Source organism: Palaemon carinicauda, chromosome 39, assembly GCF_036898095.1.
Source record: "Palaemon carinicauda isolate YSFRI2023 chromosome 39, ASM3689809v2, whole genome shotgun sequence".
In the NCBI taxonomy this organism is placed as follows: Eukaryota; Metazoa; Arthropoda; class Malacostraca; order Decapoda; family Palaemonidae; genus Palaemon; species Palaemon carinicauda.
The window spans coordinates 60,982,811-61,007,024 of NC_090763.1; the positions used below are offsets into that span (position 1 = coordinate 60,982,811).

Below are 24,214 nucleotides of genomic sequence, written 5' to 3' on the forward strand. Positions count from 1 at the left end.
CTTCTCCCATCTTGGTCTCTTCCCTGATCCTACGTTCTATAATCCTTTCCCAAAGCTTCATTGTATGTGGGAGGAGTTTGATTGCTCTATAATTATTACAATTTTGTACATCCCCCTCTTCTTTGAATATGGGCATCTTTTCTTTCCGGTGTATCTTTTTCATCAGATCCCACAGCATATCCACTCCAAATTCCCCCAAGCATTTCCAGACTTCCACTGGGATCTCATCAGGTCCCGTAGCTATTCCATTTTTCATCTTGCTGAGGGCAACCTTAATTTCTTCTCTATCTATATCTCTTACCATTCCTAAATTTGCATTTCCATCTGCAATTATAGACCTCAGATTTTCTTCATTTAGCACCTTCTTGTACCTCTCTCTTCGTCTCTTTGAGATCTTACTTCATCTCTTCCTGTTCCTTCCGGAACACTCCCAACATCTGCTGGATCGACTCCTGTCGACCTGTTTAGTCGGTTGGGGAGTTGGGGCTGAAGAGGTTGGCGGCATAGGCTGATATGCTGTCACAGTGAACTGAGGGTCCTCAGTCACCGTCGAAATGGATCCTTCTTCCTCCATTGGTGGTTGAACCACTTCTTCTTCAGGGCCTTCTTGCAGTAGGTCCTGTTCGGTGTCAGTGGACACCTCCGACATCCGTTCTTGATGAATGTCCGTGCCTTCAAGTGCCTTATTGATGTCCGCGTCCATTTTCAGTTGAATGAAAGGAGGCTGGACCTGTTACTGGGGCATTACTGCACTGGATTGCGCCTTAGGGAACAGAGGGCACCTAAGAGATTCATTAGGTAAGTAAGGTCCCGGAGAGTTCTTCTGGAACCCTCTTACCCACTTACGAAGGGTTTCCCTTGCTGTATCTCCTGTCTTTGTGGTGGCAGGGATATCTTCTCCAAAGCCGTTGGTCAGCAAGGTCGAGCAGTTGGAGCAACCCTTTGGGTCCCAGTATCTCAGGGATCCAGATACGATGCAGCAGGGGGCATGAGACCTGCACATTGTATGCCCACAAAAGTCCTTACTCTTGTGGTTGCAGAACACAACTGCACATGTCACCATTGGCTCCTCCTGTAAAGGAAAAAGGGTGAAATGAGTATACAGTTGTTTATATCGTTGATATAAATGCATACTTTTAATAGTAATACTTATTATTATATTTAATAGCTTAGGATAGTAAGCTAGAAAGGAAATAGGAAAGACGCATATCTGTGTTTCCTCTCCCAGGCAATCGCTGAGACCTCTGTCAATATTAATATTTAAATTCCCTTTAAGGGAGAATACAAGGTGGAACGACTCCCGTACGTAGAGCCAGAGTTAGTAAATATTTATACTTACTGATACTGAACGGTGTTTATAAGTGTTCCGATGATCAAAGGATTCATGACGAAAGATAGGGGGTGAGGCTGGGGCTCAGGGAGGGAGGAAGGGTTTAGCCTCTTTTCTCTAAAAGAGAAAAATATTGAACCTTATCCATAAATTCTAGGGGTTTATATGTCTCCATCCGAATTAATAAGGAACGATATAGTGAGGTTAAACAATGGGAATTACTTTACTAACGTATACTTAACGAGTTAGGTTAGCCTAACTCCGGTGGGAACCACGGCCAAGGTTGGTACCACTGGGGTCCCCGGCGTATACGAAAAGTAAAGTTACAAATCGGAAGAGGAATAATTAAATAGTATGCAATATCTTCACTAGTATAATTTGCCTAACTAGCTAAAAAAAATTTATAGCTAAATACCGGGAGTGTCGCATTACTGACTAAATAAAATGTATTTATGACGAGCGACAGCGGTCTCAAAGGAATGATGAGCTGTAGTGGTACGGAGAGGAGGTCCACCGGATACCTTGATAACGGCTCCCCTTTCGTTCGCCACTCTTCCCCCTCAAAGACTTAAATCTATTCTGGGCGAAGATTGCAATGTGTCGTATAAAAAAATACGTCCCCTGATATTATGTGATATCCTTAAAGCTATATTAAGGATATTCACGCCAGGAGTTAGAATTCTAGAGACCGATGGTTAATTCTCTGGGAGTATCACTGTAGCAAATATCCCGTAGAAAGCTACCTAAAGGAACCTTCCATCAGAACAACATGGCCGAGCCCAAAAAGTACTGTATATAGGAGTGTTAAAGGTCTTTGAAAAATAATTCTTTCACAAAAAATTATCTGTAAATAATATTAAAGCCAGTTTGTTTAGACAAAAAGAGTGCTGCTATCTAAAGGCATTTGAGATTTTTTCCTCTATGTACGCCCATTATGTATTTACTGTACCCGGTCCTTTCTATGCCAGTTTTTACCAGTAAACTTTCTTAGCTCGTCAATCCATTGTCTTCTCTCCCATCCCTTACTTCCTTTGCAGTCTCTAGGTACCCGTTCTCTTATTCTTAAGTTTGCTCTCATTTCTCTTTTTCTCTCTCTCATGGTGTTATTTCCATCATCATTCTATCCATAGCTATTTGAGCTGTAACTAGCTTATGTTCCATATATAAGAATGTGTGAGCATGGCCCTTTTTCAATGCAGTTATCAGTGGTGGTCAAGATCCAACTCGATATCAAGAATAGCAATAATGTGGCAGCTTTCAAGAAAAACCTGAAGCCTTATCTTTTTGGAAAGTGTTATAATAGTGACCTGAAAACTATTAGGCCTAAATACAAATGCTAGCGAAATAACTGATAACGATACAGAGCAAAATATCAACTGGAAAGAAATTATTTTTTTCACACACCAAGGCCCGTCTGAACAGACCTTTAGTGTTTGATGGAGGGCGAGAAATAAACCCGTAAGAGTAAGTAAGTAAGTAAGTGGAAGGGTGAAGCTAGGTGATCCCTCTCGACTCGAGTCTCGACCCTATCATCAGCCCATTCGTTCGGAAACCGTAGTAACCGACTGACCCACCTGTCAGTGGATCCATGCACCTCTGGCTCACCCCCCTCCCCTCCCAAAACTCGCTTCTCATAGGAGTCCTACTGGCTGGAGAGAAGGAAGAACAAGATCTTGGTAAACTATATCTGTCAAAAGTGAGGATTATTGGGGTGAGCCTGTCAAGAGTACAAAGTACAACCAGGTCAACAGCCATTTGAGGACAACAAAGACGGTATTCCAAGGAGTTCAGGTCCTATATTGTGGCCACTTAGTTTTCCTCCATTTTTTAGTTTATACTAATTTTAACTTGATTAGGTTAACTGGCTATTACATATTTCGGACTGTGCGCGGTGGGATTGTGTACAGTTTTTTTTTTCCATATATATTTTTTGCGTTCGAGACTAGCACAGTCTCTGGGTCATATGGGCCACGTGTCCACCCCAATTTTGATTACTAATCATTGCAGAAGACCACATGTCTAACCAACCATTCTTTATTATTTTGAATTGCTTTTTTATTGCACCACATTTCATTTTTATACCATTTTTGTGTTGTTCAGATGTCCATTTATTTTCATGTAAATTTGTATAATAAATTCAAGATTAGGTTAATTAAACCTCGACGTATTTTTACTCCCTCGTTTGTTTGATTGTCTAATAAGATTAGTTGATCACGGGACAGAATACCCGATATTTTGAAAAGAGTAACCCTAGGTAAGTCAAGTGTGCTAGCGAAGAACTTTGTATTAATCTATCTGCTTCGAAGGTAAAGATCCACATTTCTAAGCTATTTACTTTACATCACTGCTCCAATTTTTTGGTTTGTCTCAATAATTACTTAACGAAATATTCCTGTCCAGCATCTCACTGGGGTCCCTAGGACGGAGTCGAAACAGAGCCTGAGAGTGTAGATGACTATAGACCTGGCAAAGCTAGAGTAGGCCATTAAATTACTTTTATTTTCCCGTATGGAGTTCTTCGGCCTCTGGATAGTACAATTTTCTTTTTGCATTTAAGAGTGATGGTTAGTGAACTACGTCAGTATAATTATTAACTGGGTGTTTTTGCCCTGAGTGTAAGTGCTCCTTATCCTCCCCTGTTGATCTTTGAGTAACTGACGTAGGGAGACTTTCCTGGACTAAGTTCCCACTCAAACATTTAATTATAAAATTATTCTCCACAAAGACAGTTTTCCCCAATAAGCTTATGGCTTTCATCAAGGCTGCAGGCTGTTAAACCATAGATTATTACACTTTAAAATCTATCAGCGGAAATTAAAAAAAAGAAATCCAAAAGTATATATAAGATAAATCTTGGAATTGATTAACAAACTTTGATGAATTGAAAACAAAGTAAAAAACAAGCGTACTGGTCGTTAAATATAATTATATCTACACTCTCTCCAGCTATTTGTATTAAATTAAAATTAGTATGGCTTAAAATATCTGCTCTACCGAGAGTCTTAAATGCCACGATTTTCAAGAATTATTTTTGGGGAATCATAATAAAGTAGGACAGAATTAGAGATGAAACTATAAGGGAGATTATTCGAGTGCCATATGTGGACGAGATCATGGTGAGGGGTAGATGGCACTAGAGGAGTTGGAATACCCAGGCCTACATGGCTGAGGACTATAAAGTGCGAAGATGATGAATGGAGAAGTATTGAATTAAAAGCTCAAGATAGAGACGACTGGCGAAATCTAAATGAGGCCCTTTGCGTCAATAGGCGTGGAAGGAGATGATGATGACGATGATAAGAAAGTAAATCGCTGCTCCATTGTTCCCATGCCTAATGCCATTTTTCAAATCTAGGTATTCTCGTTCTATCTCCCAAGTTCCCTAAATACAATATAATCTCAGTTTATAATCCTGATACAGTGTTGCTGTTTCCTATGACAAATCTAAGCCAATGTATTTATTTGGGTAGTGCCATAGCCTCTGTACCATGGCCTTCTGTTGTCTAGGATTAGGGTTCTCTTGCTTAAGGGTACACTCGAACACACTGTTCTAACTTATTTCGCTTCCTGTTTTTTTTATATATAGTTTATGTATGAATTGTCTGATTTAATGTTGTTACTGTTCTAAAAATATTTTATTTTGATTGTTTATTATTTCTCTTGTAGTTTATTTAATTCCTTGTTTCATGCCTATGCTATTTTTCTCCGTTGGAACCCTTGGGCTTATAGCATCTTGTTTTTCCAACTAAGGCTATAACTTAGCATGTAATAATCATCATTATCATCATCATCATCATCATATATCCAGTTTGCACCCAAGTCCTGATAACATTGTGTAATTTACAAGAAGAGGTAAGGATGAAATCCGTTTTCTATGAATTTGTTTACTTATCATTGTGATTTGTGGGACGAACCAGCCAAGAAGCCAAGTAGCAATGTTGCCAGCCTAGCGCGAAATGCGCTAGTTCTAGTGCATTGGAATCACAAATAGCGCATATATTCTGCATTTTGCGCATAACGCATTTTCTAGCGCAAATTTAATAGGGTTGGTGCATTTTCTAGTGCATGTGTGTGTGTCTGTCTGTAGGCTAAGTTGCAATTAATTCTTTATAAGGTGAAGTTGAATATTCCAATTGAACTTGTTCTCTCTCTCTCTCTCTCTCTCTCTCTCTCTCTCTCTCTCTCTCTCTCTCTCTCTCTCTCTCTCTCTCTCTCTCTCTCTCTCTCTCTCTCGTGAAATTTCTGAAACCATAGTTGTTACTCGACCCTATGATTTCGCTGCTACTAACACTGTAATATTTACAGTAGTTTTACAGAGTATATCAGTCATTTATTTTCATTATAAATATTGATAAATAACATTCTTCAAGTACGTAGTTAAGAAAGTTTGAACCTGTGTAGCAATTCTTCTATAATACAATAATTGTACCCGATTGCACTGTATGTCAGTCGGATTATTCGTATAACAAAGCCATATTTAACATTCTTAATAGTTGCAAATTGTTGCCTTGACTTTGTTGTTGTTAGTTCATCTTCTATGTGAAGTATATCATCACCAGGTTCAGGTTCAGGTTCTGGGGTGAGCCATAGCCTTTACAACGGCGCCTCTTTGTCTTTTAGTTTTGTGTGTGCCTTATTTTCACTAGTTTTTCTCTTTTCATCCACATTTGTTGTAGTATACTTTTCTTATTTTCAATATTCTCTTCACAAAAAAAAGGAATTTTCCAACTGTTTGTGCACTATCTTCTTCGTATGGTTGTTGAAGCTCAATTGCTTTTATTCTTATATCACTAAACTGTGGACAATATAATATAAAGTGGTTAGCATTTTCTTCTACATCACAGAATACATAGTTTATATTTCCATCTTGGTGTCTGTTTCTTATATTCAAGCCCAATGAGTTTGTCCTTGCTCTGAATAATAAAATTGACGAAAATGTATTGTCATACACTTCCTCCTCCTTGATTTCACTTTTCCAGTTTTTATACAAAATTAAACTCTCCTTACACTCCATTTCACTCTTCCATTTGCTTGTGTCCCAAAATTCATATACAGGGAGAAAATCTTCCTAGCGCATTTCAGACCTCAATCTAGCTCATTTGTGTCCAACACAGTTGGCAACCGTGGGTAAAGATGAAATCCATTTTCTATGAATTTGTTTACTTGTCATTGTGGGAGGAATAGGGTTCCCAGATTATTTCGACTGGATTATCGTACATGAGCCTTAAAATTGTCGTTTTTCAACCAAAATCATCGTACACAGTTTCAAAATAATAATTAAGAAGTTACATGATTGACTTATTTCAAAATATTTTAGTACAATTGTTTAATTAAACACACACATATTTATATACCTAAGGTATGTATCGTACATCGTACTGGACCTAAAATAATCGTACATGTACGATAATTATCGTACGAATGGCACCCCTGGGGAGGAATACCAACCAAAATCGTCATGTTAACAAGTCAAGATAGTGAAGTACGAACCTCGGAACAAATATCAAGAACAGCGGACCATCTATGACTTGTCAAATCTAAAGTTTTCGATCGGTTTAGTTGGAAATGATGCTATAAAACTTCCGTATGGCAGTAAATACTCTGGTAATTTTCTGTAATTATTTGTAACTTTCATTAGACACGGTAGGTCGATGGTAGTTTTTGTCCAACTCCTTAGAAAATTGGCAATATTTAGAAGGTTTGGTATTATACTTGCGGACGGGACAATCTTTTCTACTAAAAAAAAAAAAAGGTGTTTCCGGTTGTATGTATGATAGCGGCCATGTGTATGGATGATTACAGCAAATTAGAATACGGCTGTGTAAAGGGGGGCGTTAGCTCCCTCCGTTAGGTAGTTAGGTAAGGACACGGCTTGTAGGTTAGGTTAGGGTGGAAAATTTAGGTTGATGTCCATTTTGAATCCACATGGGAGGAAAAGTTGGGCATATCTCCCTTGGTAGTTAAGGTTACGGCTTATAGGTTAGGTTAGGTTAGGTGGTGTTTTTGTTTTCACATTGTGATTACAGTCCCACCCAATTAAAAAATAAAAAGGTAAATATATAATACTTCAAGTTTTAACCAAATAAATGTTTGTGTTTTATGCATTTCTGACCATGGGGGAAAACCACCTGTTCATGAGTTTTTGGACCCCCTTATATTCCCCGGGGATTTTTGGGTTGGGAAATGTCATAAACGAGTGATTTACAGCAATAATAATGGTCAGAAAAGCAAAATAAGCACAAGATAACCAGATGGAGAAATATATGGTTCATGTAGTGGCTGAAAACTGGCCAAAACATGATTATTTATCAATTTTAAGATATTTTTAAGGGTACAGAACCTAACAAACCCACCTGACCTAACCTAGCTGGGGGGGGGGGGGTAGTGTAGGTTGGGAGGATGACAACACTTGAGGCTGCTATTCCTCGCTTGAATTGTGATGCAAGACCAAGAGTTGGGCTTGAATTATTGGGTCATGGTGCCGTGGCCGTACGCCTGCCCCAATCAGCAGAGCGTATGATACATGATATCCTGACACAGCCGTGATCAGTGCCAGGGATTCTTCCCCACTGTGGTTGGCCTGCCTGGACCTTCTTCAGCTCCCGGTTGTTCTGCCATATGGGGCTGGAAATGTGACTTAGTGGTCCTTTGGCTTATTATTACTTATTAGGTCAGTTTCAGAGTTTAATTCTTTGTTATTAATGAAAGATTCATTGCTTTTAATTACATGAAAGATGACCAAAAATAAGTTTTTCTGTGTTATAATTAATTTTTTCATGGCCAATGAGAATAGTTCACATTCCATGCAGCATCTTTTGAAAAATTTTTTAATGATACAAGTGCAGAACACTATTGGCTTTTTGAAGTACTGTAGAAGTAAATGGGTTTTATACTTTATATTAATAGACCATCTCCTGACTGTTGAATTTAATGCATACCAGTATACTATATTGTACAGTGTACTAAAATAGGAGTTTACATTTAGCCGTGCAAATACTTTGTTCCAGCACAACATCCAAACTTTTCGCTTTATACGTTGGAGTATTTATTTCACCGAAGCTGAAACTAGTCGATATAGCTTTTGTAAGGTGTAACTACCCTTAGCCAGTTAGCAAAGGTAAGGAGCGGGGTATACTAGCTCCCCGCTCACAGTAGTACAAGCGACAAACAGTCACTTTTTAATTCGGCTCAGTAAAGTGCAGATGTCTCACTCCCCCTTTAACAAAACCTTAGAAATTAGAATCTTCCATAACTGGCCTAAAGCTTAAAAACATTTCCATCCTACTTTTTGTTTGGTGTGTCACTGCCCGTGAGGTTCTTAAGTATGTGGGTTTGTCTAGGCACCGAAGGGCGCCGATGCGGCACTTTCATATCGGCTAAGGAGACCAATCCTCATGGTCTGTGCCCTGCGTGCAGGAGTTTTTTTTTTAGCATGCAGGAGTTCTTGTGCTGAGTGTCAGGAGTGGTTGCCCTCCCAGTGGCTGAGATTTATCAGGTGCCGAAAGAAGAAGGCTAAGAGAGATTCTTCCTCTTTGAGGTCAGTCTTGAAAAGAAAGAAACCTTGCCGTCTTTATACGCTGGCTCGATTGGCTTCCCCTGGGAGTCGGTCGAGTACGAGCGGCGCACAACTGACTCAAGGACAATCCTGCATGTTGGGGACCTCTGTTGCTTCCCCTAACAAAGCAGCGCAGGTCACCTCTGTAGGGGTGTCTCTATCAGAAGATGCGGTTCGTCTGTTGTGGCCTTCTTTGGGGTTCACGATTCGGTGTGCAGAGGAAGCAGGCGTCTTCCCCTAGGCTTGAACTTGGTCTTCTCTTGCTCACTCCGGCATTTACCCTGCTCCGGCGGGTGAGCGTGAGCAGTTGAGGACCTGCACTCATCGGAGTGACTTGACAGGGGATCTCGCGATCCTAGGGACTAGCTTCGGCCACGTTCCAAGGGTGGTTCATGCTGTCGATCAGAAGGGAAACAAGGTAAGGATTCTGGAGCAGTCTCCCTTTCCGAGGGAAGACAAACCTCCACCAGCTCCCACCTGTCAGTCACCTCGCCTAAGAAATGTGCCATCGGGAGTAGAAGGGGTTGATCGTCCATCCTGTCCGCAGGAAAGATGCCCTTCTCCTGAGAGGTCTCCCCCCCTGTTTTCACTAAAGGGTGATAGATTCATCCATGCCCTACTCTAATTCATCGTACCGCAGCTTTTAGAAGCTGGATGATGATGGTGGGTATGGTTGCCATCTTTTCTTACCCCACATCGTCGTGCCTTATGCAATGCCGGACTCTAGTGAGACCGGGCCTAACGTTTCTACCTCGCTAGGGGTAGAACAAGCTTCGCTATTGGTGTGCAAGCGCCCACCCCCTGTTGTCCCTCTCCCTCAGGGGAAAGGAAGACGGTGCGCCTTTCTCCTTTAGGAGATCGAACAGGAGAGTTCCTATCCTAGATGCTGTCATAATGGAGTACACGGACCGGTCTCTAGCGGATAAGTCACACGCAGCGTTGCGCACCTTACCTCCTAGTGAGGAGGTAGGCTGAACTTCTTCACTGAGTCGGATAAGCGAGCCATCCATTATGAGCTGGATGCTTATGTCACAGGTTTTCACTTGTAAACGCTAGATACCTGTTCTAGTACTAAGGTGAACCGAGAAAGGCACACATGCCAGTGCGCTATATCAGCTACGAATGCACACAATCCCGTTGCAAGTGCCCACAGGTGCACCAGTTACCTGTGAGACCTGAGAAAGGCGCGCATTTCTAGCTCTCACCTTGTGAGCTCATGCACTTAGCTGGGCAAACTGGAAGAGGTGAGTAAGCTAGTGCACCTTCTCAGCCTTCACCTCATTAGTGTGCACATGGGGATTTCACTTTACCTGTTTGGATTGATCAAGGCGCTCATGCTAGCCTGCGTATTCAGTCCTCTCTTCACCATTGCGCACAAATAGGGTTTGCTTTACCTGAGCAATCAGGGAAGGTTGTGCACACATAAGCCTCAACTCATCCCTTGCCTCTCCATCGACTCGGACAGGTAGACAGCACTCTCTTGTGTAGAGAGCAGGAGCAGAATCTCGACCATGAGCTGAGGGCTTCTTGCCCTCTTCCTTTCCAAGGCACTCCACTCAGACCTCAGAAACTGCTGAGCGGGATGCAGTCGGGAGCGTCGTTTTTGAAAGACGCCCCTTGGTTTAACGAATTGGTTCTGGGAGTGAGGCAGGCAGACGGAATACCGGCCAATCCTCCACTTAAGGTTCCTTTTCCAGGGACTCCCAGCATCCCGTTAGAATCCTCACAGCTGATCTAGCCTAGCTAGGCAGCACTCCTTCCCACCCCTCTCAGGTCTTCGAGGTATGAGGATTACCTTAAGACCAATGATCCAACCACTCAAGATCTTACTTGGGAGAGGCTAGGGATGATTCCCATTGAGACTAAGAGGAGGAAAAGGGACCAAAGGGCCATTACTCCTCCTCCAGAAGACACGAGTAGGGCATCTAGATCTCCAAGAGAGATCTCCTTGACAGAAAACTATAGGCTTTCACCTATTGAATAGGGCTGTAGAGAACCTCCTGCTTCAACGACAGAGGTTCCTCCTCCTCCAACGACAGAGGTTCCTCCTCCTCCAACGACAGAGGTTCCTCCTCCTCCTGCCACTTCCAAGGATGCAAGACCTGTGGAGCCAGTGAGGAAGGAGGGCTCCTCTTTTATGGAAGAATTTGACATTCGATCCAGAGAGAGGAAGGACACTAAGTACCCAAGAATTGGCACTCTATGGATGAGCGTTAGTCTCAAGGGGAACGTTTTACTGGTCCGTCTGCTTCTGTAGAATTGGAACATAGTGGACTTCCTCCTAGCCCATTCCTTGTCGAGGAACCAAGACGACGACCTCCACCCTCTCTGGGCTGCTATGGGTGCTAGCTCAGAGGAGGAATAATCGTTTGTTGATGGAGTGCTGTGGAGGATTAATTTTATTCTAATTTATTTTTTTTGTTTGCCAAATCGAGAGAGAGAGAGAGAAAGAGAGAGAGAGAGAGAGAGTTTATTTGTTTTAGTTTTGTTAAATCGAGAGAGAGAGAGAGAGAGAGAGAGAGAGAGAGAGAGAGAGAGAGAGAGAGAGAGAGAGAGAGAGAGATTTTATTTGCTTTAGTTTTACCCAAGAGAGAGAGAGAGAGAGAGAGAGAGAGAGAGAGAGAGATTTTATTTGCTTTAGTTTTACCCGAGAGAGAGAGTGTTTATTTGTTTTAGTTTTGTCAGAGAGAGAGAGAGAGAGAGAGAATTTCATTTGCTTTAGTTTTGCTAAATCGCTCGCGCGAGAGAGACAGTATGTATGTGTGTGCGTGTGTTTTTGTGTCCGCGTGTTTGTGTGTCCGTGGTGCGCGCCGCCGAACAAGTGGTAATTGTTTGTAGTGGGAAAGACTGTCGGTATAATTGAAGTTGTTTGTTTACCTTTTTTAGCTAGGTTAGGGCGGTAATGAATGTCTTGGGCGAAAACATTTTCTATTTGACTGTAGCAGGAGTCGGTTGTTTGTTTTGTTCTTCGACAGCCAGCTTTGAAGTGATTTTTTCATTATATTGGAGTAAGTACTGTTTTTAATTTATTTTTGTTAGGCGCGATCATGAATGATAGAAAGTTTGTTATTTATCTTTGATTATAGTGCGATAGTTTAGTTAGTTAGGAGTTTTCGTAAGCGTTTTTTTCTTTTTTATTGCAGGCCGTAATTCCTCCTTTGGATTCCTTTAGAGTCCTTTGGATTCCTTTAGACTCCTTTGAACTCCTTTGGAGTTTTTGTTTGTCCGTGGCCTGTTGGTTGCCTGCCGCACATTTTACAATAGATTGATGACGACCCCGTATGTTAAATCGTATAAGGATTTGGATAGACCGCTCGTGTAACTGTTGATGACCAAGCCTAATAAGTCCCGGATGATGATGATGACGACACTGGTTTGGCCTGGACATGGAGATGATATTCTAAGAGTATAGTTAAGTGATTGCGCTGTGAAATTGGCCGTAGGCTAATACTCTTGCCAAGAAGTTGTGGCAGTGGACTAGGAGTTACTCGTATGTGGACGATGGTTACCACACACAAAAACTTAAATATTGAATATTTTAGCGTTTTCGCTTATGTTGGTGTTGGATGTGATTATTTGTTGCTGGGTTGTGGTATATGGTTGATGGTTTAGAGTTAAGTGATTTTTGTTCCGTAACCGAAATACAAACCACGCTATTTACATTGGGTTTACCTTTCGGCGTAGCTGAAATGACGAGCCAATAGTTTTTAACGAGGGTTAACTACCCCCGCGCTGGTTAGCGGGGGTAGGGGAAGGGGTAGCTTGCTACCCCTCCCCCCCACACACCGGTGATTTGCTTCACTTCACTTTTGGCTCCGGCGATGAACAGACATGTCTGTCCATCGTCCTCGTTGACAGCCTTAATCTTTTTTTGCTTTTTCTTCCAGTTTGTGTGTGTGCGTTTTGAAGTTGGCCTCACCCTTTATTGTTCACCATGCGCAAGTGCCCTGGTATTGCCGGTCCCCCTTGCGGTACTTTTATGTCTGCGGTGGACACAGATCCTCACACCCTTTGCCCGCAGTGTCGAGGCCGACGGTGTGACAAAGAGAATACGTGTAGTGAGTGCAGGGAGTGGTCTGCCTCCCAGTGGGAGAGGTTTGGCCGCCGGCGTAAGAAGAAGTCCAAGAGAGACCGTTCTCCTTCCGGGGTTGCCTTGAAGGAGGAAGGCTCTCGGGACTCTCCTTTCGCCGCTCAAACCTCCTCCGAAGCTCCCCCTCGTTCGGCTCCTAAGGATAGACCGCCGAGTGGGAGCGCAGGCCCTAGTTCTGTTTCCCGACCTTGGATTGGGGGAGAGGGCGTCGCCTCCCATAGCGGGGTGGTTCCTCCTCCTCCTCCGGGGGAGGTTGTTGCTAATGAATCCTTGTCTAATGATGATCTTTTTCAGATTTGGGCTTCCTTGGGGCTTAAGGGCCTGCCCTCCAGGGAAGCCCTGATTGACCTTGTCCAGTTAGGGGCTGCTGTTAAGCAGTCGCCGGTGATAGCAAAGGTAGATCCTCTGTCTATTGTCGACGTCGTAGTGGCAGAGGCTTCCGACGGGTCGGGTCAATCCTCTGTAGGTACTGTTGTGGATGATGGTGCTGAAGGCTCTCCTCCCCCTTCCGTACATCCTTCGAAGGGGGAAGGGAGTCCCGCGGGCTCTTCTGCTGCCAAGCCTCCCTCTAAGGGGAGTGCTTTGACTGAGACTCCCCTTGGGAGGACTGATGGTCCTGACGATCCTCCTCGTGGCCGCCTTCGCCGTAAGGCCTTTTTGAATCTTCGCCTCCTTCCTCCGAGGGGGACTCTTCTCGCCGTAAGCAGCCTGCAGCTCCAGCTTCCTTAGACCTCTCTGAGGATTGGTCTCCTATGCCTTTCAGACCTTCAGCTTCTGGTGCAGATGTCCAGCAGCCTGACCTCGTCACCCGACGGGCAACGGTCCCTTCGGGGCAAAGGGATTCTTCCCTTGCGCGTCAGGGTTCCCCTGCTCATCAACGATCTCCTGTGCGTCAATGGTCCCCAGCGCGTCAGCGATCACCTGAACATCGGCGATCTCCAGACCGCCCGCATGACCTATCGCCTGCGCGCAAGCGTTCTCCAACGCGCCGTCGCCCAGAGGATCTGGAGGGACATGGGTCGCCTTCTGTCAGCTCGCCCTCGCGCGGTCGTTTGCCTACGCGCTATCGCTCGCCAACGCGCCACCATGCACCAGCGTTCACCAGCGCGCCGCCGATCGCCTGCTCGCCATCACCTGCTCGCCATCACTCTCCCACGCGCTACAGGTCTCCTGAACAACATCGTCAGCGGTCATCGGAGCGATCTCGTTCGCCCACGCGTCAACACGCTCCCTCGCCTACGCGCCAACGTGCTCGATCGCCAGCTCACCCACGCGACCGCTCGCCTGCGCGCGATCGCCGTTCGCGTCGGGTTTCGCAGCCCGTGACAGCAGCAGGGACGCGTGTCGCCAGACCGCACTCAGGATCGCCTCCGCCGAAGCGCAGGACTCTTGTGCAGGATAGGGAAGACACATCAGAGAGGTCAGTACAACTTTCTTCCCCCCCTTTCTTTTCAGGCAGGTCCAGTGGTGTCTACTCTGAAGGATCGCCCGATCCCCTTCCCTCCAACGGGAATTTCGGACTCTGTGTCCGTTTCGCGGCAGACTTGGTTTGGTCCTCTGATGCGGGCGTTAGTGAAGGCTATGAAGCCGGCACTCGCCGATCAAGGACACAAGCCAACGGCTGCCTCGCCCCCGCTGACGAGGAGGAGAGGAGTGGACTTCGTGGTGACTTCCCCCAGGGAGAAGTTGATTCCTAAGAGGTCTGTCAGGAAGGCTCCATCCCCTTCGCATGCGCTTTCTTCTTCTCCCGAGGACGAGGCTTTTCCGTCCTCGGGTGAACCCAGTGAGGTGATAGTCTCCCCCTCGGCACCAAGGGGGGAGTCGTCTTCTCATGGAGGAGAATCGTCTCGCGCGGAGGGCGCTTTCCGAACCTCTTTGTTGGGGGTCGTGTATCCCGCCCAGGAGGGAACCCAAGGACTCCAAGACAATCCCGAAGTCGTCTTCTAGGATTCGTCAGGAACCAGCTGCGCCCCGGGAGAACGTCCACGCATCTCCCCAGGAAGAGATTCCCGGGGACGGGAGACTTAGCTGCCAGTCCGCAAGGAGGAGACCAGCAGGAGTCTGAGCATGCCTTCTGGCAGGCCCCGGAGAGACTTAGCTGCCAGTCCGCAAGGAGGAGACCAGCAGGAGTCTGAGCATGCCTTCTGGCAGGTCCTGAGCCTGATGAGGCAACTCAACGGGTTCATGGACCCCGTGATCGCCCCCCGAGAAGGCAAGGATACGGTCCTGGACTAGGTGTTCGGTACTCAGAAGCCCCCTAAGACCAGTGTGGCTCTGCCCTGGTCTCAGGGGTTGAAGAGTGCCAGAGCCAGGGCCAATGCCCAACTCGCAACTCTTGCTTCCTCCAGTCATTCCTCTGCCGGGTACAAACTCCTCCCACCTCCTCGTCTCCAGCAGAGGAGGTATTTTGAGATCTTGGGGGAGTCTAGCCTCGCTCTTCCTCTCCATCATTCTGTAGAAGAGCTTGCTAAGGGAGTTCCTCTCGAGAAGCTCTCCGCCCGGCAGGTGACGTTCTCGGCGTCGGAGATCCTGAGCCATGAGAAGGTCGCGAAGTGCGCCATGCAGGCCACTTCGTGGCTGGATATATGGCTAGGGACTCTGGGCATCCTATTGCGCTCCGAGGACTTGTCTAAGGACACCAATAGGAAGGCCCTGGAGACCTTCTTACTCTCGGGCACCCGCTCCATCGAGTTCCTGGCACACCAGGTTACCACCCTGTGGGCCAACTCGGTATTGAAGCGGCGTGATGCGGTGACCGAGAAGTTCCACCCGAAGGTCCCCGCCGTGGATGTTTGTAGGCTCAGACATGCTTCCCTCCTTGGGGAGAATCTGTTGGAGCCCCAGGATATGGAACGAACGGCTGAGAGATGGAGGAAGTCTAGCCAGGACTCCCTCCTCCATAGGGCCCTTACAGCTCGGCCCTATAAGCCTCCAGCTCCGCAGCAACAGCAGCAGCAGCCTCGCAAGACACCAAAGCAGGCACCGGCAGCTAAGAAAGTGGTGTCTAAGCCCCAGCCCTTTCCAGCCAAGGTCAAAAGGGGCGGTAAGTCCTCCAAGGGAGGCAAGACTCCTAGAGGGAGCGGCCGCGGCCGCAAACACTAGGAGTGGCAGTCCCCCCGCATGTCCACCTGTGGGGGGATGCCTTCAACGTTGCGTGCACAGGTGGCAGCAACACGGGGCCGATGCTTGGACGATTTCTGTGATCGTCCAAGGCTATCGCGTCCCGTTTATAACATCTCAACCTCCCCTGACAGCGAATCCAGTGTCGTTGAGCTCCTATGCCATGGGATCGGTAAAGGAGCTAGCCCTTCGGGCAGAAGTCGAGACCATGCTCAAGAAGGATGCTCTCCAGGAGGTTGTCGACGGCTCCCCAGGCTTCTTCAGTTGACTCTTTCTTGTAAAGAAGGCGTCTGGAGGCTGGAGACCTGTCATCGACCTCTCGGCTCTGAACGGGTTTGTCAAGCAAACTCGGTTCAGCATGGAGACAGCGGACACGGTCAGACTTGCGGTGAGACCTCTAGACTTCATGTGGCCACTGGATCTAAAGGACGCGTACTTCCAGATCCCAATCCATCCGTCTTCCAGGAAGTACTTGAGATTCAGCCTAGACGACAAGACCTACCAGTTCAAGGTGCTGTGTTTCGGTCTCTCCATAGCACCTCAGGTGTTCACCAGAGTGTTCACCCTGATTTCATCTTGGGCGCACAGGAACGGCATCCGTCTCCTTCGTTATCTGGACGACTGGCTGATCCTAGCAGACTCGGAGTCGAACCTTCTTCGACACCGAGACAGGCTTCTGAGTCTTTGCCAGGATCTGGGGATCGTGGTAAACCTCGAGAAGTCCTCTCTGCAGCCGTCCCAACGACTGGTTTATCTAGGTATGTTGTTAGACACCAATCTCCACAAAGCCTTTCCATCAGATGACAGGATAGCAAGGCTGAGGAGGGTGGCGGAACCCTTCCTCAGGCGAGAAGAGCTTCCCGCCCAATCGTGGTTGCGTCTCTTAGGTCACCTGTCCTCCCTGGCTCGTCTGGTTCCAAACGGCCGCCTCAGGATGAGATCCCTGCAGTGGTGGCTCAAGTCCCGGTGGAATCAAGGATCCGATTCCCCGTACGTACAGGTCCCGATAGGATCTTTGGAACGGACGGACCTGCGGTGGTGGCTGGTCGACAGGGAGTGAATCTTCTCGTCCTCCCCCCGGAATTGACACTGTTTTCGGACGCGTCAAAAGAAGGGTGGGGGGCGCACGTTCTGAACCAGAGGACCTCAGGCCTTTGGTCAGAATTAGAAAAGTACCTGCACATCAACCTGCTAGAGTTGAAGGCTATCTTTCTGGCTCTTTAACAGTTCCAACGGACCCTGGCGGGACACTCCGTGGTGGTGATGAGCGACAACACCACGGTAGTGGCTTATATCAACAAGCAGGGAGGTACTTTTTCGCAGCAGCTATCCCATCTTGCAGTAGAGATTCTGAGGTGGACCGAAGTCCACTCGATAACACTATCAGCTCGCTTCATTCCTGGCAAGAGGAAATTGCTCGCCGACAGTCTGAGCAGGGCTTCGCAGATAGTGAGTACCGAGTGGTCTTTGGATCCTCAGATAGCCAACAAAGTCTTGACTTTGTGGGGTTCCCTGACCGTGGACCTGTTCGCGACAGCGTTGAATTTCAAGCTGCCTCTGTACTGCTCCCCAGTCCCGGACCCCAAGGCTCTCTGGCAAGATGCTTTCCAGCAACGGTGGGACAACATCGACGTGTACGCCTTCCCACCGTTCTGTCTGATGAGAAGGGTGCTCAACAGGACCAGACTATCGGTCAACTGTTCGATGACTCTGACGGAGCTCCCGAGAGAACTTCCCCCACGACGCGAGCTACTCAGACAACCACACTCCAACATCCCTCACAAGGCCGTGGCCTCGCTTCGGCTTCACGCCTGGAGACTGTCTAGCGTCTCCTCACGGAGAGAGGCTTTTTGCAATAGGGTGCGGAGAGAATGTCTCGGCACCTGCGAAAGTCCTCTGAGGGAGTCTACCAGGCAAAGTGGAGAGTCTTTTGTGGTTGGTGTCGTGGGAGGGGTATCTCTCCACTCGATGCCACTATTCCAGCAATAGCGGAGTTCCTCGTATATCTGCGGAAGGGAATGCGCCTTTCTGTCTCGGCAGTGAAAGGCTATCGCTCAGCCTTAAGCTTGGCTTTCAGGCTGAAAGGTGTGGATATTTCTTCCTCGCTAGAACTCTCTCTACTCGTACGTAGCTATGAGCTTACCTGCCCCCAGTCGGAAGTGAGACCTCCTCCTTGGAACGTGGTTCGGGTTCTCAGGGCTCTTAAGAGACCTCCCTTCGAACCATTACGCCAGGCCTCTGATCGCCACCTGTCTTGGAAGACGGCTTTCCTGCTCGCTTTGGCTCCGGCCAATCGAGTTAGTGAACTTCATGGTCTCTCGTACGACATCGCCCATTCAAGGGGATGGGGGGAGGTAACGTTCAGGTTCGTTCCTGAGTTTGTTGCCAAGACTCAGAATCCTGGAGTGCCGGATCCACGGTTCGACTCTTTCAGGATCGCGAGTCTCCGTTCTGTAACAAGCGACCCAGACCAGGGCTCTTAAGAGACCTCCCTTCGAACCATTACGCCAGGCCTCTGATCGCCACCTGTCTTGGAAGACGGCTTTCCTGCTCGCTTTGGCTTCGGCCAAGCGAGTTAGTGAACTTCATGGTCTCTCGTACGACATCGCCCATTCAAGGAGATGGGGGGAGGTAACGTTCAGGTTCGTCCCTGAGTTTGTTGCCAAGACTCAGAATCCTGGAGTGCCGGATCCACGGTTCGACTCTTTCAGGATCGCGAGTCTCCGTTCTGTAACAAGCGACCCAGACCAGCTGCTACTATGTCCAGTGAGGTGTCTGAGGTATTACCTGAAGAGAACAGCTGCAGTTCGTCCCCAAGTGCGGGCATTGTTTGTAAGCACAGGCAGGGCGAAGAGGAGGGTCACCAAGAATACCATCTCGGCTTGGATTCGAAGGGTTATCTACCACGCCTTGAATCCAGACCCTCCTCCGTCACGTCGCCCTAGGGCACACGACGTCAGGGTCGTTGCTATGTCCCTGGCCTTCAAGAGAAACTTCTCTGTGACGCAGGTGCTTCAAGCTGGGGTCTGGAAGCGTCAAACGACCTTCACAGCCCACTACCTGCAGGACGTGACCCACAGGAGCCTCGATACGTTTTCTATCGGCCCTGTGGTGGCTGCACAACAGCTGGTCTAACCTCAGGCTCCTTTATGGACAAGTAGCAGTAGGTTGAGGGCGTTGTTACCCGGTTTTAGTCTGCGTGAATGAAAGAGTATGTCTGACCCTTACTTCTTTCTTCATTCTCCCCTCTCTTGGGGAAGCAGCATCCTGGTCTTCGCATAGCTGACCTCGACCTCTGCAGGTAACCCATGCTTCCTTGTGCTCCTAGTATTAAGGTTAACCCTTTTACCCCCAGGCTCTTTGGAAATTTCCAACCCTTAACCCCCAAGGGGTTATTTTTTTCCCAGCACATTTTGCAGTATATTTTTTTAAAATTGCTCTAACAGCCTTAATTTTTGTCATAGAGAGGTCAGGTTGGTCTCATTCTCTTGGAAAATGCCTGATTTTTTTCAAAAAATTATCAAAAATATGAATTTTTTTTTTTTTTTTTAGCATTTTTTTGGAAGGAAGTACCGGTACGTCCATGGGGGTAAAGGGATGGATTTTGTGAAACGTACCAGTACGTCCTTTGGGGGTAAAAGGGTTAATACTGTCGCGTCCCCCATACCCTGACGAGGTGGTATTGGGAACGTCCTATCCTAGATTCCTATCTAAAGGTCTCAAGGTCAACTTCATAGGACGAGTCACGCTTTCCTCCACACACAACTTATGTAGGCCCCTCGTTCCTAGCGAAGCAAGGAACTTGTGAGGTGCAGGGGCTCCTTTTCTCAAGTGCTACTCACTGGGAGGCGGAGCCCCTGGGCAAAGCCAAAGTCAGTAAGGCTGGGGACTTTCCACCCTTCCTAAGGGGTAAGTCACCCAATGTAAATAGCGTGGTTTGTATTTCGGTTACGGAACAAATGACAAATTCGGAGATAATTTGTATTTTTCCTAACCATACAAACCTTAGCTATTTACACATATTTGCCCGCCAGCCCTGACCCCCAAGTCAAGTTCTACCTCTAAGTGAAGTGAAGCAAATCAAATCACTGGTGTGTGGGGGGGGGAGGGGTAGCAAGCTACCCCTTCCCCTACCCCCGCTAACCAGCGCGGGGGTAGTTAACCCTCGTTAAAAACTATTGGCTCGTCATTTCAGCTACGCCGAAAGGTAAACCCAATGTAAATAGCTAAGGTTTGTATGGTTAGGAAAAATACAAATTATCTCCGAATTTGTCATGTTTTAGTGTTTTAAGTATTTTCGTTACTGTGTGTGGGGTAAGTGTTATTCGGTGCTGTGTGTGGACTGTTGGTCTTGGGTTTGTAAAGTTTTGTGATTGGTGAGTTTTGTGTACCCACACACACCGTTATATATATATATATATATACATATATATATACAGTATATATATATATATATATACATACAGTATATATATATATATATTACAGTATATATATATATATATATACATATATATATATATATATATATAAATAGTCTGTTATTTTTTGTCTGTTTAATGATTCGTGTTTTGTTTTTGGTTGCGTTTAATATAGTTTTAAGGCTATGTTTTTGTTTCATTGTTCCCTTCGTGCAATAGTCCAGTTAACGTAAAGTAAGGGGAAAGTTTGTGTTGTGGGATATTTTGGAAGTCAGAGTGATCTAAGGTGTGGGGGTTTGTTTTTGTTTACATCCCGCCACAGTGCTGCCAGTGTCCACAAGCCTGAAGATTTCTCCCCTTGAGTAGAATGATCCTGATCTCATCTTTCTGCAGGAACTTTCGGGTATCCGGAAGGTCAGCAACTTGGGAGGAGAACGGATCAGATCACGACTAAGTGGAAAGACACAGTCCTAGATCTCTATTTTGACATGCCGAAGCCCATTAGAACCAAAGTAGTTTGTCCCAGTTGAGTGGGGTTAAGGCAGTGAAGTAGAGAGCTTACTTGCAGGTGGAAATCACGTCTCGTTCTCTCAGATCGGTGGACTCTTCTTGTTAACTCCCACTGCTGTACGTACAACAGAGGAAGTACTGTACTATGAAGTAGTGGGAAGGTGATTCATCCCCGCTTCCACTCGATCCGGCCATTGTGGCTTCAACACGAGGCTCTTCTCTGGCCAAAATGGCAACCTTGCCAGTTCAGTTCTCTGGGACTGATGCCACCAACTTGGAACAGGTTGTGAAATGTTCTTTGCAAACCATTTTGTGACTGGATTATTGGTTGGGCATGGTCGGGTATCTCGTTAAGAACGAGGACTTCTCTACACTCAAGGAGGGGGCGGCACTTTTTGCCTTCCTACTCTTGGGCGCGAAAACCCTAGAGTTATTGACCGAGAACATGATCAATCAGTGGGTCAGCTGGGTTTTGAGAGCGAGATGTTGTCATCTCAAATTTCCAGAGGCAGGTGCTGAGTAGAGAAGTGATGAGACTTCACAACTCCCCGATGGATGGCCTCTGTTTTCCGGGATGACATTGAGGCAGTTGTAGATAAGTGGAAGAGAGTGAACCAAGACTTGCTTCTCCAATGCCTCGTGACCTCTCGCTCCTACTACTTGACACCTCTGCTGCAGAGACATTCTCCAGCCAAGACCCAAGGTCAGAACAAGAGTGGTGCCCAAGAAGAAGACATCGCAGAATCAAGAACCCAGACGGGACGTCTGGGTTCTTGATTCTGCGATGTCGGTCTAAGGACTCTGAAAAGGGCAGAGGAAACAAGAAGCCCCAGCAAGGACGTTCCCACTTGGGAGGTCGTTTCCCCCAAATTCATTGGTAGGGGGGATGGCAATTGTGGATGCATTACAGAGCCAACACTTGGTCGGTTTCTGTATACGAAATGGTTACTGTACACTGTCCCTTTCATCAATTTTCTCCCTCCTCTGACCCTCCATCCAGTGATGACAGAGTCCTATGTGAAGGGATCCATTAAGGAACAGGCCCTTCAGGCCGAAGTGTGGACCATGCTAGGGAGTGGTCGCTCTCCAAGAGATCCCGGAAGGGTCCCCAGCCGCTAACTAGCGGAGGGTAGTTAAATCTCGCAAAAGGTTTATCGGCTTGTTTAATCTTCGCCAAAGTAAATATTATGGAAAGAGCTCCAGGTTTCTATAGTTTAGGGAAAAATTATTTCCAAATTTGTTATTTTGAAAAGGTTTTATTTCTTATTTTTATTTCCAGATAATGTGATAAAAAAGAGGTCTTTTAATGTGGAGTAATATAATACATGTATTTGTATACTAGTCAAAAAGATTGAACACAGCGTATATGCAACCATGTCGTCTCACAAATTCGAATCATTGGATGAAGAGGTTGAGGCATTGTTGGATCAAGTAGCTGATGAACTTGAAGTAAGTAGGAATACTTCATTATTATTGTTGTTCTGATTATTTTTATAATTGTCATTTTAATTATTATTATTATCGTCGTTATTGTTACAGTATCATTATTTATGGTGCATCATTAGCAACCATGTTTACTGATATGTGTCTTATGGAGCATTATGTAAGACCAGTTTGTTCATACTGTACTGTACGTGTATATATAGTAAACTCTTTGTCCTTAAAAATAGAGAATGTCTTCAGTACAATTGGAATGGATATTGAATTTGTTAACAAGGTAATTAATAGACAGGTAGTGCTTTATGTGGGATCCCTAATAAAGACTTAAGATTCGTCTTCGTCCTCAACGAGTATAGCTGTACTTTTGCCACCTTACCAAAAGCTTTTATTCGTGTTCTTATAATTTTCCAAAAAATTAGAGGAGTGTTTGAATTTGTGAAGTTGACCATGTATGTTTTAGTTATGTAAATGAGAAAGGGTGGGGTTTTCAACCAATTAGTAGCAAGACTGGTAGAATCACCCTGTCCACTTCTTGTATTCAGCATGATCGCTCACAGTTGTACCCATGTGCTGAGTGCTTCCATTTAGTGACCAGGATGGATGTAAATACCTTATATTTTCCCTATTAACATGAACGAAAATTAGGACAAATTTTAATAAGTTCAAGTCATATCTATTGTATAAGACAATTGTTCAATAACAAAACCATCACTGTATAGACTAGCTTTTGTTGTATCATTAAAAATCCAAAATTAACTAAATAAAGGCGAGTTCATATCATGTGTTTCTTAAACACGGCAAAAAAGCTCAATAAAAAATGGAAGCAATTGTTTTTATTTATGGTCATCTCTGATCATAAAGAAACGAACGCATTTACACATCTGTGTTTAGGTTATGTACGAAGTATTGATTATATGGTGATTGTGTTATTACTGTTGTCACTTAATTTTTCATAGAACTTCAAAATAAATGAAATTAATGCGATTTATATAATGATTTTCCTAAAGACGCTGCCTAAAACAGAAACCTTCCATCGTCGATCAAAATGAACAAACGAACAAACCACAAATGATCAAGGTGGTAACTAATGATATTAAGAGCTCTTAGTAAATATTATGCTATTACAAATATTTTACTTACCATATCCATAAAAATTCCTACATGCGTAGCAAAACAGGAAATCCATTTTGTTTGCGTTTAATCAACAAGAGCAAACTGCCACTAATGACAGTATGATAGTTTACGTTAATTCTAAACTGTTACGAAGGATAATTGTCCATTCCACATCCAAAATACTTTCCCTTACTTCAGTTATTATAGGTCAGTTTGATAACGTATTAACTTGTACCCACCTCAGTTAAGGAAGTAGGTAACCATCTGCAAAAAAAAAAGGAAAAAAAAAGTATATACCAGACCGGTTTTTAAAGTCATCGAACAATTGAGTTACTGCCATAACGTTCGATGTGACAGAGATGGTGCGAGATTGGGGAATATAAGGATAATTTTGAATCATGATTGATTTTTTAATATAACTGAAACTTTGTGAAAAAAGAGAGAGAGAGAGAGAGAGAGAGAGAGAGAGAGAGAGAGAGAGAGAGAGAGAGGAGAGAGAGAGGAGAGAGAGAGAGATTTAAATGTACTAAACAAAAAATATGAATAGGTTGTAACACATTGGTGCTTATGTAGTATTAACTTTATAGATGCTTTGGATAAGTCAAGAAATTGTATAAACAGTAATTTGTTACTGT

The 24,214-nt window shown here is 45.4% G+C and overlaps 1 protein-coding gene across 2 annotated transcripts in view; it reads left to right on the plus strand.

Moving 5' to 3' along the window:
* Positions 1-6,769: 6,769 nt before the first annotated feature.
* The window catches only part of Vti1b (Vesicle transport through interaction with t-SNAREs 1b), a 43,268-nt gene continuing 25,823 nt past the window's right edge, over positions 6,770-24,214 (plus strand). Inside the window, exons 1-2 of one of the 2 annotated variants that reach the window (XM_068362977.1) lie at positions 6,770-6,934; positions 22,306-22,475. In XM_068362977.1, coding sequence (XP_068219078.1) covers positions 22,401-22,475 — 75 coding nt within the window. In that variant the 5' untranslated portion in view covers positions 6,770-6,934; positions 22,306-22,400. Of the gene's footprint in view, positions 6,935-7,850; positions 8,001-22,305; positions 22,476-24,214 lie in introns of those variants that run through there. The other variant, XM_068362978.1, reaches the window with a different exon arrangement.